Raw genomic sequence first — 17,231 nt, forward strand, 5'->3', positions numbered from 1 at the left:
TTAAGCTTCCGTACTCGATCGAGACACTGTCCGTTGTTTCTTTGAAGTCCAAGGCACCAGATTTGAACCCAGGTAGATGCAAAAACCAGTGGTAGACCAGCGATCATCAGGGTCAGATGCCCAGTCGGGATCACAAAATCCTGTCAAACTCAAAGTTGAACAAGCGGCAATAGCAATCCATGATCCAACATACCTTTAAGATATCTTAATATCTTTTTAGCAACTTTCCAATGTGATTCAAGTGGAGTCTGCATAACTTGAGAGACCCTATTCGCAACATATGTGATTCCAGGTCTAGTGATGGTTGCATATTGAAGGACATTAACCACACTTCTATAGAAATGAGGACACATAAAAGGATCACTGGCATGTGCAGACAACTTCTCACCTCCCAACATAGGTGTATTCAAAGAATTGGCGAATTGCATCTTAGATCGACATAGAAAATCAGGAATATATTTCTTTTGACATAAATGTAAACCTGTAGTTGTATGACTGGCTTGAATTCCAAGGAAGTAGTTCAGGTCACCAAGATCCTTTAAGGCAAAGACCTTGTTTAGCTGCCTAATTAGTTGAGTAAGAGTTTCCAAAGAACTTCCTATTAATATTATGTCATCGACATAAACCAGAAGGAAAGAAGTATGAGCTGGTGTTATGGGAATGAACAAAGATTGATCAGCACGGACAGAAGTGTAATGCCCTGGTTACCTCATAACAGTTACGGTGAACGGTGAACTGGAAATTTGACTCGCTACCTGAGTCCTTTGGTTAAAAATGTGCTTCTAAGTGTTATTAATAGGCTAAGGTGGAAAACCAATAAAAAGGAAATGATATATTTTATTTAATACATAAGACTGTTCATGGGCCCATAAAAACATTTACAAGTTATTTACAACTCAAAGTGGTCACTACTGTTTCAAATTTACAACCCGTCGGCCTAAGCGGCAAAAATAGGGTAAACCCCCTAGTTCCTCTGAGAACTCCCTGGCCGTGGTGGTTAAGTGACCGCACATGTACACATCACCACCTAAGCTCTCCACTCAAGGTTGGGTGAGCTTCTCTTTCCCTTTACCTGCACCACATAGCACCCATGAGCCAAGGCCCAACAAGAAAACACAATATAACATGAATATAATATCAACAATGATCATAATAATCATCCAGGATTTTCAGTCCAAAATAGAGAAGTGACAATTGGAAAAGTCACTAAGGTGGGTTCAGTTCCCAATAGCCATGTGACGATAGGGTCACCGGGGCTTTAAAGATAAGTGATCATTTCACTAGCTTAAATAGGTTAGGTGCATGATGACTAGTCGTCAACACAAGCTACCTCATGACCATAGAGTCATAACCATGGAACACCGTTCCCTAGCCATGTGACAAGCAGTCACCTAGGCCTTAGGCCCTGGCTCTGAGTAACTAGTCCTAGACTAGCCAAGCGCTTATAAGTGTCATCGACCTTAGGGTCGGTCCAGCATTAATGCCTTAGAGTCATTCAACACTGATATCGATTAGATCTAATCTTCATTCGGCTCTGCATTCAAGACGCTTATGCCGTTTCTGACTCTTAGGTCAGTGATACGCAACCAGTGTCGTCCCTGACTAATCATTGCCATACACAAATAAACAACATATGCTAGCATTTAATATGCAATCAATGTCCACATTTATCAACCAACATTCCTCAACAACAATCATGCATGTCATATACACAGGGTGCAGTTTTCTTACCTCTGGTTCGAGCGAGAAATATAATAAGAATGGCTCCTGAGAACGATCGACCTTTTGACTCCTTAACGGTTTCCTAATCACAACCAATTATAACCTCCATTAAGGAAAATCAACAATGAAAGGGTCTTAACATAAACCCCACTATCGGGACCTCAAAACATGCCCACACGGTGAGTAGATTCGATCCCGGGCCTTAAGGATTGAAACCCCGAACCAAAAACCCTTTAAAATACTCAAAACGGGATTCTGGAGGAACAGAGTAGCGCTACAGCGCTGCTCAATAGTGCCCCAGTGCTATACTCAGAACCCCAAACCGCCCATCAGCAATCCTGTGAAGCGCTATAGCGCCCTCTGATGGGCGTTGTAGCACTACCCCCAGAACAGATCTCCCCTGAAATCTCCTTCTTCGACTCCTTCAATTCCAACCTGATTCCAATGCTTCCAAACCTCATTTTTGGTGACAAATGAACCCAAAAACCATCCTCACATGCCCCAAGCATCACAACCACAAGAACCCTAGCCAAAACTCCCAACAAAACCAATCATCCAACCTAGAAATCCCAACTGAAAACCAAAACTAAAACAGAGCAAAGCAAGGATTTTAATGGCTAGAAACTTACCTCAAGCTCAGATTATGATGCTCTTCAATGGTGGAACACACTCCCAAACTCCCAAGACTTACTTCCCAAGCTTGAATCCTCAAGAATGGCTCAAAAATCACAAAGAAAATAGAAGGAGAAAAGGTACGAGAGAAGCTTTAGAAGATGCTCTGTTTTCACTACCTTTCTACAACCTTCAATGGCTTATATCTATCCTAGGCGTGAAAAGACCAAAATACCCCTAGGTCAATTAAGGGTTTCTAAAGGCTCCCAAGGGCAAAATTGGTATTTTCCAACTACACTACTACAAAAAAGGTCTTTCTCTGCGGTTTTTTTACTTAATACATTGCGGTTTTCGAGAGTATTGAAAAGTGCAGTGTATTCGACTGCAGAGAAAAGTGGTATGAAAACCGCAGAGAAAAGCCACACTTTTCTCTGCGGTTGTGTTGAAAAAACCGCGGAGAAAGGTACCCTTTTCTCTGCGGTTCATTCAACACAACCGCAGAGAAAGCCATTTTAATAAAAAAAAAAATTCAATTTCGATTATATATAATTATTTTCAATTCCGATTATATATATATTCAATATTATAACCTAATTTGATAACTAATTTTCAATATTATATATATATACATTTCATAAAAAATATAAAAAATTATGTCAAATACAATACATTTTAAGGAGTAAACATAATTAATATTAACATTATCAAAATACATATAAACTAGATAAATAATATAAAATAATAAAAAACTAAAATAATGAAAAAAAAACAAAAAAAAAGTCAAGTTTTAGTAATCAATACCTGATTTGAACAATAAAAATGTCTTTTAATCCTTCACAAACGTTCAAAAACGTTGGAAAAAAGCTTGAAAATTACCCAATAAACATACATTCAAAACACATTATAATCGATCAATATATCTTCATTTTTGCCCTAAAACATCAAAACAAATCAATATATATATGTATATTTACATTAGCTGTAGCCTAAATATGGAAGAAAATGAAAAAAAAAACTAAAAAAAAGGTGAAAAGAGCACTAACCGTGGCTGGGGAAGAAGGGTTGCGTCGTTCCTCTCGGGTCTGCCAAAGTAGAAGAAATTAGAAGAATGAGTAAGGCTGTGAGTCGAGGGTTTTATATAGGGTGAGGGCTTTCTTCGCGGTTCCATAAAGAAAATCGCAGAGAAAAGTGTACCACTTTTCTCCGCGGTTCCATAAACAAAACCGCAGAGAAAGGTACCACTTTTCTTTGTGGTTTTCTTTATGGAAGCGCGAAGAAAAGTCTATTTTTTTCCCACTTCGTGTTTCAGACTCATTTGAACCTTCTCTCGGCGTTTTAAATTTAATGCTAGAAAAAAAGCGCAGAGAAAGCCTATATTTGTAGTAGTGCTATCTCGTTAATCATAATTAACGCTCTTCAATTCCCGTTATTCTCGATATTCTCAACACCAATAATTCACATCCCGTTACCCTTTAATTCCCAGCAACACTCTAATCATTAAAATCCCCCCGAGACTCACCCCGAGCCCCGAACTTAAACCTGGTATGATTAGACCGCTAATCAATATTCCAAGATCGTCTCATGCCGAATAGCTCGAACAAACCCACATTGTAATGTGGTCTCAACAATATATCACCGACATGCATACACATATACAATTATGCCCTTAACGAGCCAAATTACCAAAACACCGGTGTAATGAAATGTGGACCCACATGCATGCATTTAACATCATATTATAATATAATTCACATAAACATGCACATAATCATTTAATGACATAATTAAACAGTCATGGCCCTCCCGGCCTACTAATCCAGCCATTAAACCGCATTAGGGATTTTGGGGCATTACACATTTTCTGCACGTAAGAGACAAACTTACTATGGCTTCATTATCCACACTAAGTTTGAGGGGGTGTTAGAGATACAGTTAGTTGTTAGTTATTTTGTTGAGTTTTCTGTTTTGTACAACTATAGTTAGTTACTTAATTTGTTAATTCTGTTTCAGAGTTGTATATATATTCACTTCTGTGTAGTATTAGACTATTGTGTCCCACGTGGAATAAATGTAAGAATATTGAACCATTTATAAGAACATGTGTAACTCCACTAATCACCAATTGATTTTTAGATGGAACCTCATGATTCTTGTCATGGTATCAAGAGCCAACTCCCTCGCGAGCATTCGATCCATACTGATCCAAAAAGAGTGAGCCAAGCCGCACGAGATCTGCATAGTGCAAAAAGACACTTGAGATATGAGATTCGTATAGTGCGAAAAGACACTTGAGATCCAAAAAAAAAAAATAAATGAGCTGAAAAAAAAAGATGGGCCACTTGTGATCAGGTGATTCAAGATTGGTGAGCGAAAAATCATCACCATCTTTAGAGAGGATATTAGACTATTGTGTCTCACATGGAATAAGTGTAAGAATATTAAACCATTAATAAGAACATGTGTAACTCTACTAATTACCAATTGGTTTTTAGATAGAGCCTCACAATTCTTCTGATGTAGTAATGCTTATTCAATGAGAATCCTATTATTCATTTTCACTGTATTGTCCAAACCTATAAGACTAGTCAATAGATAAATACACATAATTCAACTCCACACTCCATTCACTTCTTGACCTAAAAAAAATGGGACTCAACTTTTTGTTAGTGGGAGACTCCTAAAACCGAACCTAATTCATGAAAATTTTAAGCATAGCTCCCTACGTACCCAATACAAGATATCGAATAATAGGCTCTTAACATTAATAAAACTCAACTCAACAAGCTCAAATAAATCAACCATTTAAAAAAAAAGCTCAATAAATCAATACTACCAAAGAAAAAATAAATTCCAAGCCTCAGTTGCCACAAGATATATGTTTTTATTTATTTATTTTTAAATAATATTTTTGTACTTGTTTCATCACAACACTCAGTGCAATACATATATATACCTATCATCTCTTAGTATTATATCCACTCAACAATTACTTGGCCTGAATTAATGCATTATATTAAAAAGTATAGGGGAAATGAATTCCCATAAAGGAGATCATTTTTGGTCACACGACTAAAAAGTCGACCAAAGCAAAGCAAGCATGAGATTATTATTATTATAAAAGTTCTCATTTTTATTATATATTCATTCATTAATATGTGGCCATTAAGTGGTGAGAGTTGGTCGCAGTCATCATCATCATCATATGCTTAGTTGATTTCTGTTCATTATATATTATCTTTGTCATTACCTAAATTTTCATATAAATTATTAAGGCCTACTAATGATCAGTTTAATATATTATGTGGCAAACTGTCATACATTTGGAGGCTCGACCAAAGATTAGGTGGTTAATTTAATTATATTATATTTGTATTCATGCACTCAATTATTCTTTCTTTGCATATATATCATCAATAATATATTGTTAGTATAATTATATATATAAAAAAATGGGATTAAAATGAAGACTAAGATTCACTTAATGCCAAAACAAAAAAAATCCACCTAACTATCTCGTTTATTACATTGTACTTGTTTGTCTTAATCAGATTTTAGGTTATATCACTTTAAGGCGTATTATTTATTTATTTTCATTGTTTTCCAATTAGATAGCATTAATTCTATGATTGGATTGTTGTTAATTAGTATTGTCATCATTTGTGGGATTTAGGATTTTAGCATATTGAGAGTTTGTAAGAGTTTGCTTTCAAGTAATTTAAGGAGAATCTCTCAAATAAAATAAACAAACCCATTTGGAAGTATTTTAATAAAATATTTTTGTTTTCAAATTTAAAAAAAAAAAAAGTTTTTTGGACTCTGTTCAATCACACTTAACATCATTTATACTCAACTATACAACTATTCTAGCTTACAAGGATTAGCAAAAAATTAAGTATAATTTTCCTACCCTAAGACATTTTGAAACACAGCCAAATGAATCATATATAATTAAGTCGATAAGAGTATGTACGTATGCATATATAGTTTGACATGCAATTTATATAGATGAATTCTTATTGTAAATATTCTATAGCGATATAAATTATATAATCACCACTAGCTAACAAATTAGATCATATTTTAACAAATGAATCGTCATAGAATTTAATAAAGCAATGTATACACTAAATAAATATATATATATATATAATGAGGTGGTGTAACCAACAAAATGTTATGTACCATCATATCTAAACACAATTAATAAAAAATGGGTGTACATGCATTTGAAGGGTTCTCTCCAATCTCCATTATATATGGATATATTTTACACATAATCATCTAACAAACTCCATTTTAAATATATATTTTATATATATATAACAAACTCATTTTTTGGACTGTGGTCTATTTCAAATTTCAATTAATAAAGATTGTGGCGGCAAGTAATTACAAACGTGACATGTTCGCACTAGCTAGGGTTTATATATTGTCTTCAATAGTTTCTTTTGGGATTATTTTGAGCTGTGCCTCATTTTTTCCAACTTATTAAAATTAGGTCCTTATTCTTCTTTAGCATTTGAATAATTTTTCTTTCTCTCAAATCACATTTTTGTCATATGATCAAGGTTGTTAGTTTTAAAGGTTTTGGATGTAGGAAATAATTTATTGTAATGTTTATTTTAGATTGTTTGGAAAAAAAGATAGAGGATATAGTAGTAAGAAATTAGAGAAATGAGTTTATTGGATATATACTTTTGAATTTTGATGACTGACCTTTAAAAAAATGGATGACTAATATAAATGTTTTATTAAAAAAAACTGATAGAAAGGAGTTTAGGAAGCTAAAACAATCCTCTTCAGAGAGACATCAAATGAAAAAAAAATCAAGTTATTATTTTACTAGATCTTAGATCATCTCGAAGGAGAGATGCAAATATTGTGTTATATTTACACAAAAAGTCAATATTTAACAATATTTATATTAAAATCTATTTAATATGTGTGAATTTATTTTAATAAAATAAAATAAATATGACATCTATTTTGGTATTTTAATATTTTATAGCACTTTAATCATATAGTTTACTAAATATTCTACTACGACTTTTCTACCTCACACCACTTTAAAATCTATAATTTATCAAATACTCAACAGTTTTTTCCCACAGCAAAACTGTAGCTGCTTTTCCCTACAGCACAGCTACAATACTTTTCTACACAACACAACTACAATAAACTAGCTCTTAGTATGAGGTTGACTATTGAACATGATACAGTCTAGTGTTGCATTATGGAAAATAAGTCTATTTAGGAAATGATTTTAAAAAAGATGTATTTTTATTAAAAAAATTACTTATTATTTGTTTGACTTTATAGATATAATTTTAGAGTAGTTTAATTAATCAAAATTTCAAAAAAAATTACTGAAATGATTTGATTGTACTAAATAATAAGGTTTTCTACTAATTAATCTGACTTCATAAGATTTTATTTTATTTATTATGGAAAATTTTCACTAAATAATACAACTTCAAGAGATTTTTTCACCGAATGATATAACTTCAAGATATTTTATTGTAAGAACATGTTGTAAACATTACTTTTGGAGAAATGAAATTTTAATACTTGTATAGTATAGTATATATGAAAGGATTATATTTTGTATGTTCTTAAATATTATAGGATAAACTCTCTTATATTGAGTTTATACATTTTTTGACTCTATGTTTTGTCTCATTACCTGTTTTGATCCTATGTTTTGACAAATTATTTTTTCGAGGATGTGTTTTGTAAAATTGTTCAAATAGACACATAAGCCCAATTTTGATGAAGAAAAAAAATTGAATATGACAATACAATACTTATGCAGAATGATTGTGCTTTTGTTTTAAATTTTTATTAGTTTGGTGAATTATTTGTAATTTTAGTTCAAAAAACTTTGACCGAAATCGGGTTCAGAGGTCTATTTGAACAATTTTACAAAACACAAGGTACAAAAAATAATTTTTCAAAATATAGAGTTCAAATAGATAATGAGGCAAAATACATGTTCCAAAAAAATATAAATCCTTATTTAAAATAAGCATTATATTATCCTAAATATTCACTCCCAAGAAATATTTTGTAAGTTAAGCATTAACAAATTTCACGGGGAAGTAAGTTGAAATTTGTTAATAATTAAGTTAAGCAGGAAACAATTGAATGAAAGGTAATATTAATAACGAGAATTGCTAAGGGGCATCATTGATGTCCAACATCATAAGGAGGTGACATACTGCTATAGGTGTAATCAAATATCAGGTTCCACATATTAGAATTTAATAACTATTATGGAATATCGCTAACCAACCATAATGTACCATCTCATGTGTTGTTGGACACCTTAAAATATCAAATAACAATCCTCGTTAATAACTATGTTCATAAGATATTTTTTGAAAAAAAAGTGAAAATATACGAGATATTTCTTGCCAATTTTGAAAACTTCGGTGTTATCTTTTAAAGAAAAAGAAAAAATATTCCCTGTTTATACACGCATATACCTAAAACAAAACTTTGCGTCAGACACAATTCAATTAAAATGAAAACAATGTAGTCGTTTAGCTTGTAAATTCCCAACCCTTTATAACTTTAAAGGTTTATACTATTTTGGACTATGTGATTTTTTTCATTGTCTGTTTAGACATTGTATTTTGATAAATTACTTTTTGGATCCTATGTTTTGTAAAATTATTAAAATAAAACCCTAAACTCAATTTTGATGAAGAAAAAATTAAATATAACAACACGGTTTTTAAGCAGAATGATTTTATTTTTGTTCTGAATTGTTAGTTTGGTAAATTATTTGTGATTTTAGTTGAGAAAACATAGACCAAAATCGGTTTTAGGGTCCTATTTTAACCATTTTACAAAACATAGGGTCCAAAAAATAATTTGTCAAAACACAGAGTCTAAACAGGTAATGAGAAAAAACACATGGTCCAAAAAAATATAAACCCTAACTTTAATAATAGCTTAATAAATATATATATATATAAATATATATTTTTTTGGATAAATTAAGGATAAAATAATACCAGTGAAGCATAAAATAAATAATATTTTTTGGATATAAATAAATGAAAAAAATAAAAGTGTAAAATTCGCAAAATTATATGGAAGGGTTATATTTCAGTTTCAACAAAACGTATTCCAAGTTTGAAAGGTTGTTGATGGTGAAGCAGTTTCTTCGATCTTGTCCTATACATTATGAAAATAAAATGCAATCTTATTCCTTGTAGAAGCTGGTCTAAAGACAATGTAACTGACCATACATTATTATTATTATTATTCTTATTTTCATAAGCCACACAGTTATATATAACAGATATTAAACTTTTTCTTAATTGTTTTAAAAAGTAGGCCTTTTTAATCAAGTAAAGAGTAAAGAGTAAAGACACACATTGATTGAACAACAGAACACAACACATGACTAGACTAGACTAGACTCGTTTTGGCTTTGGTTTTGGTTTTGACTCATTCTACTATATCATTCTACGCCATTTTAAAGGGTGGCCTACTACTTTTTCTTTGCCTCCCTCGACCTAAAAAAGAGAAAAATCACTAATTCCACTTTTACACCTTTCGGGTAAAATTTCTATTAAAAATAAAATTATAAAAATTTAATTTAGTTTTTTAAATATCAAATCATGATGCACTATATCGTGGTCCCAAATTTTCCGGGGGTCTTAGACTACGATTTTATTTAATATATTATTAAAAAATGATAAAAATATTAAAGAAGAATGTCATTTTTTAGAGTAAAAATGTAAAAAAGTTATTAAAAAAAAATTGTTTCTTAATAAATTTTCATGCATTTTGATAATGCCAAATTTGATTTTTTTTTTAGTTTTATGTAATATTAAATACTAGTTAACTTTTCTATTTATATATTTTTATCATAAATAAATAATTAAAAATAATTAATGTTAAATTTCTTCTGAAAAATATTTTTTTATTTTTTATTTTTAAACTAAAAAAATTAATAAAATATATTTTAAAATATTAGATACCCCTAAAATTGAAGACCTTAGGCCATGGCCTACCTACTAAGGGGAGGAATAATACAAGTTAATAAAGTTCAAAAGGTATTATAAATCTCCCCAAGTACCCACATTAGCTAATTAGCTAAATCGTTTACATAGATAAATTAGCTACCTAAAAAAAATAAGTCAATCAAAATCCCTACAAACAGAGAAAAATCTGTGAGCCCCTTTCGTGTATTTAAGCCTCTTATCCAAAAGACTATTTCTACCACTACACCACAAAAAAAAAACTGCTAATCCGTCCTACTCGTTTAATCCATTAAAATCTGTCTGCTTTGAACACGTCTAATAAAAAATTCGCTGAAATTTGAGTTGGGTACGGGTTGCAATAATATAAGGAGGGTCCAACCTGTATGCGCTAAAATTTGGTTGGGTTGAACGCAACCTGCTACAAGATGAGTTGGGTACAGGTTGCAATAATATAAGGAGGGTCCAACCTGTATGCGCTACTTTTTTTTTTGTATATATATATATATATTTAGTAATAATCTAAACTTAAAAATACAACCCATAAATGGTTCATTGAAATTTATAAAGTGTGTGACTATTTTAATTTATTTGAAGGAGATATTGGATTTTTGGATGTGAATTATTATATTCTTTATATTTATAGTAGTCCAGAGATTTAAATTTTTTTAATGAAAGCTTTCGTTACTATGAGATTATTGGTGCTAACTTATGAATTGTGTATAAAATCTTGTTTAGAAATAGATGAAAAAAGAAATAGTATTACTTGTATTGATGGTTAAATATTACTGAAAATAAAACTCAAATTGTTGAAATTATTAATGTATGAATTTATGAGTTTAATACCATTTATAATTTAGATAATTATTATACTAATTATTAGAATTTTTTTGTGGAATTTTAAATTCAAGTTTGAGATACAATAATATATTTATAAATTTATTATTCATGATGACATTAATGAGTAAAGATGATATAAGTTTGAATTTTATAGTCTATAGTTTTTTTTTTTAAATATCATAAGTTGATAATTTCGAGCTTTAAATTAACCAAACTCGCCCATAAAACCGCATAAATCAATCCATAAAAAAACTGTCCAAACCGCACACTTGTTAAACAATTATGGGTTACATTTTTCTAAAACCCGCCTAATCCGCCAACGGTGCACCCTAGTTACAACTAAGGATTTTTGAATTATTGTATGGGTATATATACATCGACAATAATTCATGACAAATTTAAATATAGAGGAAAATACCATTATGAAAAGTCTTACTACTTTTCTTTTGTTATTATTATAAATATAGTTGCACAATAAAAAAAAAAATTAAACAACATAGAAATACTACCAAGTCTAATCTCATCTCGTCCATACAAATAATAAAGTTGGTCTGTTTCATAAACTAAATTCGAAAAAAATTAGCAAGTGGTTTGATTTTGTGGATGAGGTTGGTTGTGTTTGTGTGTGAGAGATTCACACTCAATTCAAATGTATTCAAATATTTTTATACATCACGAGGAAGAAGGGGTTTGGATTTTCCTTTTAGGGCACGTTAAAGCTTACAATTACATGATTATGTTGATGGGATATCTTAGTTTTGTTTTGGAAAATAAAACAAGTTACACAATCTTCGTACAAAATTTGTTTTGGCTATCAAACAAATAATACTAAAATTTCATTGATGACTAAATTCTTAGCTGTTATTGTTATAGATGAGAGGAGAGGACTCTCTCTCTCAACCGAGTTGAGTAGATAAACTCGCTTTCAAATCCCTTTGCTATACTCCAACTCAAATCCATGTGTGAATGGGACCTGCATGTGTGCCTTGTGACACACGTGTTAAATCTAAGCACGTGTTATTTGTATATATATAAAAGAAACACTTGGAGGGATTTACTTGCAAGGGTTTTGGGGGGAGTGGATTGCCATGCAAATTGCATTTTCTTGATTTCTTGAGGGGAGTGGTCACCTATTCTTATTTGTATGTGGTCACAGACATGGCTGTCACTTAACATTTGTCACAGTATATTCTTAGTCAATGTACTTTCCAAGATGATATATCTACCAATATTCTGCATGTGTTTCTTTACAATGAATATTTGGATGATCAGTGGTAATAGAGACACCTCGAAAAAGAGATGCACAATGTATATGGAGATAAGAAAAAAAAAAGCAGCTAACCATTTGCCACCATATATTTTTTTGTTAAGTATTGTTTTGGTCTCGTGTGATTACAATAATACTCATTTAATATCATGTATTTTGAAATCGTACATATTTGGTACTTTATATTTTTAAATCGTACATATTTGGTACTTTGTATTTTTAAATCATACATATTTAGTACTATAAACTCAATTTAATTAATAAAATTTTACCAATTTAATCATCTACACTCAATTATATGAGTTCTAAATTCAAATTTAATTACCTAATTACATGTAATCTATGACAGTTTATTCATATTGATAAAATTGTATTTATCAAATCTGAGTTTAAGGTACTAAATATGTATAATTTTAAAATGCATGATATTATATGAGCATTATTAAAAAAAAATAATACAAAAATAATATTTTGTAAAAACACAAGCTACCAAATGAATGAATTTCTCATAAAAAATAATAAAATTTTCATATCAGATGAGTAAAGTAAAAATATTAAAGTATTATTAAAATTGAAAACAAAAATTCAAAGAGGATAGGTTCTTTCGGACTTTGTGAGTTAAAAAAAGAGAGTAAATTTTCTAAGTTCAAATAAGTCTATAAAATATCATGGGAAGCAAAATAATAAGGTTATTAAAATTTGAGAAATATTAAATGCATATTTTTAAATTAATTTTTTTACATTTTCTTAATTTATTATTTATTGTATGAATTTTATAAATAGCTTATGATGTAAAATATTTGAATAATATTCTTATTTAAAAAAATCAGTAAAAAAATAAGTAAGAATTAGATATTTGTTATAACTGATTATTGGTTAATTTGTTAGTATGATTGTTTGAACTTTCAATAGTGAGTGTTTAATTTTGCAAGATTAAATTGAGTTATATTAATTGATTTTTTAAGCTTAATTATTAGTAAATTTGTTCTCTGTCTTTCCTAACGTCTTCATCTGGTAATGATCCTCAGACAAATACTTCCTCCAACAATAATAAATGAAAGTACAAAATAGAGTATAAAAATGAGTACAAAAATTAGATGATTATCTTATCAAGCCAACTTTAAATTCATGATACATTTCTATGAGTTAAATTATCTTCATAAAAATAATTAAGTAGTTTCTTTAATCAAAATCATTAGAATATTGAAACTATTGGAATAATTGTTGTTCTTATAAATTACTAGAGAAAATCATTAGATTGTTGAAACTCACCAATAAGTAATTTATGTTTTATATACCAATATTGACTTTAATTAGAATCAATTAGAATTATGATTTTTGGTAATTCTAATAATTAATAATATTCTACCAAAGTCTGCTCCAGTATAGCTTCCATATATTCCATATTTTCTCTTTAATGAACCAATTCAAATCTAACACAACAAATTCTTCATTCTCAAGTTTAAATCTATAATGATTTTTTTTAAGAATTTTTTTTTACATATATTATCATTTTTTTATATATAAAAAAAGCATTTTCCGTAGATACTGTATGAAAATAACAACTTTTTCAGTTCAAAAAAGAAAAAAAAAATCTAATTATAGGGTGTTTGGTATGAGGATTTGGATTGGTGTGAATGATAATGTCAAATCTATTTAAATTTATTTTTGATGGCCTGATGGTTTGTGTTTTGAAGTGACTCCTATTTTTTAGTTTGATGGTTTGCGTTTTTAACTGAGTCTCATTTTTTTAGCTTAATTTGAGGGTAATCTTAATTATTTTTAGATTGATTTGAGGGTAATCTTAATTCTCTTGATTCGAGGATAATCTTAATCCTTTGAACACTTCAGTTTCACATTTCTTAATCTAAAACTCCTCTAACTCTAATCCCACACACTCAAAACTCATACCAAACACCCACGCGTGTTCGTGATAAAAGTATCTTGGATAGGAGTCTTGAAATTATGCTTGTTTAGATAATTATAATCCAACATTACATTATATATTTATGCGTTTTGGACATTGTTGTTAGTGGATTTAACAAATGTGAGGTTTTAAAGAGCTTGAAATATTTGGAATGAGCAGCACAATCAAATTTTCCACACTGCAAAGATGTCAAATTTAGAAAGTGGTAAGACTTGTGCGTGTCGACAATTTTGGGAGATGAGTAGATTTTTTTTTTTTTGAATAGGTGCAGCTGACAGAATTATAATAGCCACACAAGTTTTTTGGAAGTGAGCTTTATTCTTCTTCTAATTGATGATGATGATGAGTTTTGTTTTGTTTTCTCATTTCCGTTCATAAAATTCGGTCAACTCTATTCTCTGTTGTGTTGTGCACGTGTAACTCATATTCTTTATTTACTCACCAACGCACTACTTTTTCTTTTATGACTATTTCGTGTCGAAAATGAAATAATAATATCTTTTCCCAATTAATGTGAACATCAAAATAGGTCTCACACTATAAGTTACACTCCATTATCCTTTCTTAGATGCTCATCAAATTGTATATGATATGGTTGTTAAACGCTACTTTTTTAATATTAATTTCTTTTCAAATCAATGACTATGACTATATATATATTTTTGAAAAATAGTATTTTTGAAGGGATACAATCGCAAATTCAATGACTAATATTGGTAAAAAAAAAAACAAATTTACAAGTAAAATGAAATGCTTGAAACTCATAACCCCACTCAGAATGGTGAGTACTTTTAAGTTTGTTTGAGTATATTATTTTGTGTGTATACAAAGTATTGTCCTCATTAAATTACTCATTATCCATAATAATAATATAAATCCAACCAACTATTTAATTAACAATAACATTAGAGCTCCACAAGCACTGTTCTTTTACAGCTGGTTGTGATATGAAATATTCAATATATATTGAACGTATTTGGAAAGAAATCCCTTAAAAGCATACACCAACCATGGGAAAAAGAAATTAAACATTGACAGATGGTTAATCTTTTGTAAAAAAAAAAAAACTAAAAAATTAAAAATCTCACTCTTGAATGTGTTTTTGGTTATAGGACACGGTAAAAAATATTATTGATGTTGAATAATACTTTTTTTTTTCGTCGAGAATAGATTTTATTTTTATTCAAATTGCAATGAAGAGATAGTACAAATTGGAAAAAAGATTTCCTCTAATCAACAAAATTTATTGTCTAGCCAAAGGACATGCTTAGCTAATTCATGGGCTGCTATGTTAAATTTACGACCAACATAAGATAAAGATGTCATCGAAGAATTAGATAATGAAGTTTTTATATCGGAACAAATTATTTTTAGTTCATTCTAGTAAGCTGAGTTGTTATACAGCGTCATTACAAGAGATAGCAAGTAAGAAGAAACTACATCAAATTGAAGACCTAATCTTTGAGACCAGTTAAGTGCTACTAGTAGCACCAAATCTTCTGCTTGAAAAGCTGATAAAACTCCTGCATGACAACCAAAAGAGTTTAATATATAAAATTTAACAGAAATAAATAAGAAAAAAGAAAAGATTTAAGTAAAGTCCCCATCCAAACACAACAACCCTGACACAAGGGAATGGTTAGGGTTCCTAGGCACCCTTAAAAAATATACGTAAGTTTTTTAAATCCTGAGTAAGAATTTAATTCCACTGCTTCTGCCTGGGTAGATATTACAACATCAACTATTAAAGTTATGGGTGGGGGGCCCTTGTTCCTCTTTTATGTAATACTGAGCTCGAACAGTTGGTAAAGATTGCTCAGTCTTTGTTAGTGTACTTTTATTGATTCACAGTAGCGAGTTACCCATTGAAACACTTAGTTAGCCTCTTTTGCTGATTGTCCATGAGTTATCTTATTTCCTCTTAAACCATATGATCCATACTACAATTAACATGTTTTGAAAGGGTTCCTTTTCTAATATTTCACAAGCACAAATAATAATGTCTTTAAAAAGAAATGTCTTCTTCTTTACATGATATGAGGGGAAAGACCCAATAATAGGCAGAATTTTATGGCACTCTCTCCATGTAAAATGTAGAATCTTACCGGGTATTTTGATTACTTCCACCCTATTGATAAAACCATAACATATTATAATATTAAATTCTCATGTGTGTGGTGTGATATTGTTTGTATTAATTGCGGAGTAAAACAATTACCATAAGTACCATATGGAATAGATGAACTCCAAATTTGTTTTACTTTGTTTTAAATATTAAATACCATTTATCTTTTTATTTTATATATATATTCTTATTTAATTAAAATAGCAAGTAAAATTACCACAAAAATACAAAATAAAATAAAAATATATAAGTTCATCATAGTTAACATTAACAACGTTAGTAAAAATATTAATATTTTACATACAATAAAAGAAGATGTCTTAAATTAAATTAAATTAAATGTTTATACATACAACAAAAGAAAATATCTCAAATTAAATGTAATAAAAAATGAATGCAGCAAATTAAAAAAAAATCAGATCTTAAAAAAAATCATATCTTTTACTAACTAATAACCTTACTATTTATAGGAGAATTCCAGATCTTATAATATGCTACAAAAGTGTTTGAAAATTGAAAGGTCTTAATCCAAACAGTATTCTGAAAGAATCGTGGGCCATATACTTATATTTCGCAAATTTCTCCGCCTAGTAAAGAGGGGTTGGTAAATAATAGAATAAATAATAGTTAAAGGACCAAACTGCAAAACACAAAATAGTGCTCTCCTAGTCTAAGAGAGAGAGAGAGAAAGAGACGTTGGTTAATTAGGTCCATTTTTAATGCCGGCCTTTCTTTCTCTCTCCT

General features: G+C 29.9%; 1 protein-coding gene across 1 annotated transcript; it reads right to left on the reverse strand.

The window, feature by feature from the left end:
- On the reverse strand, positions 1-428 carry LOC133795573 (uncharacterized mitochondrial protein AtMg00810-like). The gene is made up of 2 exons (XM_062233026.1): positions 194-428; positions 1-140 (listed from the first exon to the last, which is right to left on the reverse strand). The coding sequence occupies exons 1-2, from the start codon at positions 426-428 to the stop codon at positions 1-3; spliced, it is 375 nt and encodes a 124-aa protein (XP_062089010.1).
- Between the last annotated feature and the right edge of the window lie 16,803 nt (positions 429-17,231).

The sequence above is a fragment of the Humulus lupulus genome, chromosome 8 (genome assembly GCF_963169125.1).
Source record: "Humulus lupulus chromosome 8, drHumLupu1.1, whole genome shotgun sequence".
Taxonomy (NCBI): domain Eukaryota; kingdom Viridiplantae; phylum Streptophyta; class Magnoliopsida; order Rosales; family Cannabaceae; genus Humulus; species Humulus lupulus.

Excerpts from the sequence above, each read along its gene's own strand:
- LOC133795573 (XM_062233026.1), bottom strand. The coding sequence starts at position 428 with ATGCAATTCGCCAATTCTTTGAATACACCTATGTTGGGAGGTGAGAAG. Across the intron at positions 141-193 it reads GATATTAAGATATCTTAAAG|GATTTTGTGATCCCGACTGG; the intron begins GTATGTTGGATC and ends TGAGTTTGACAG.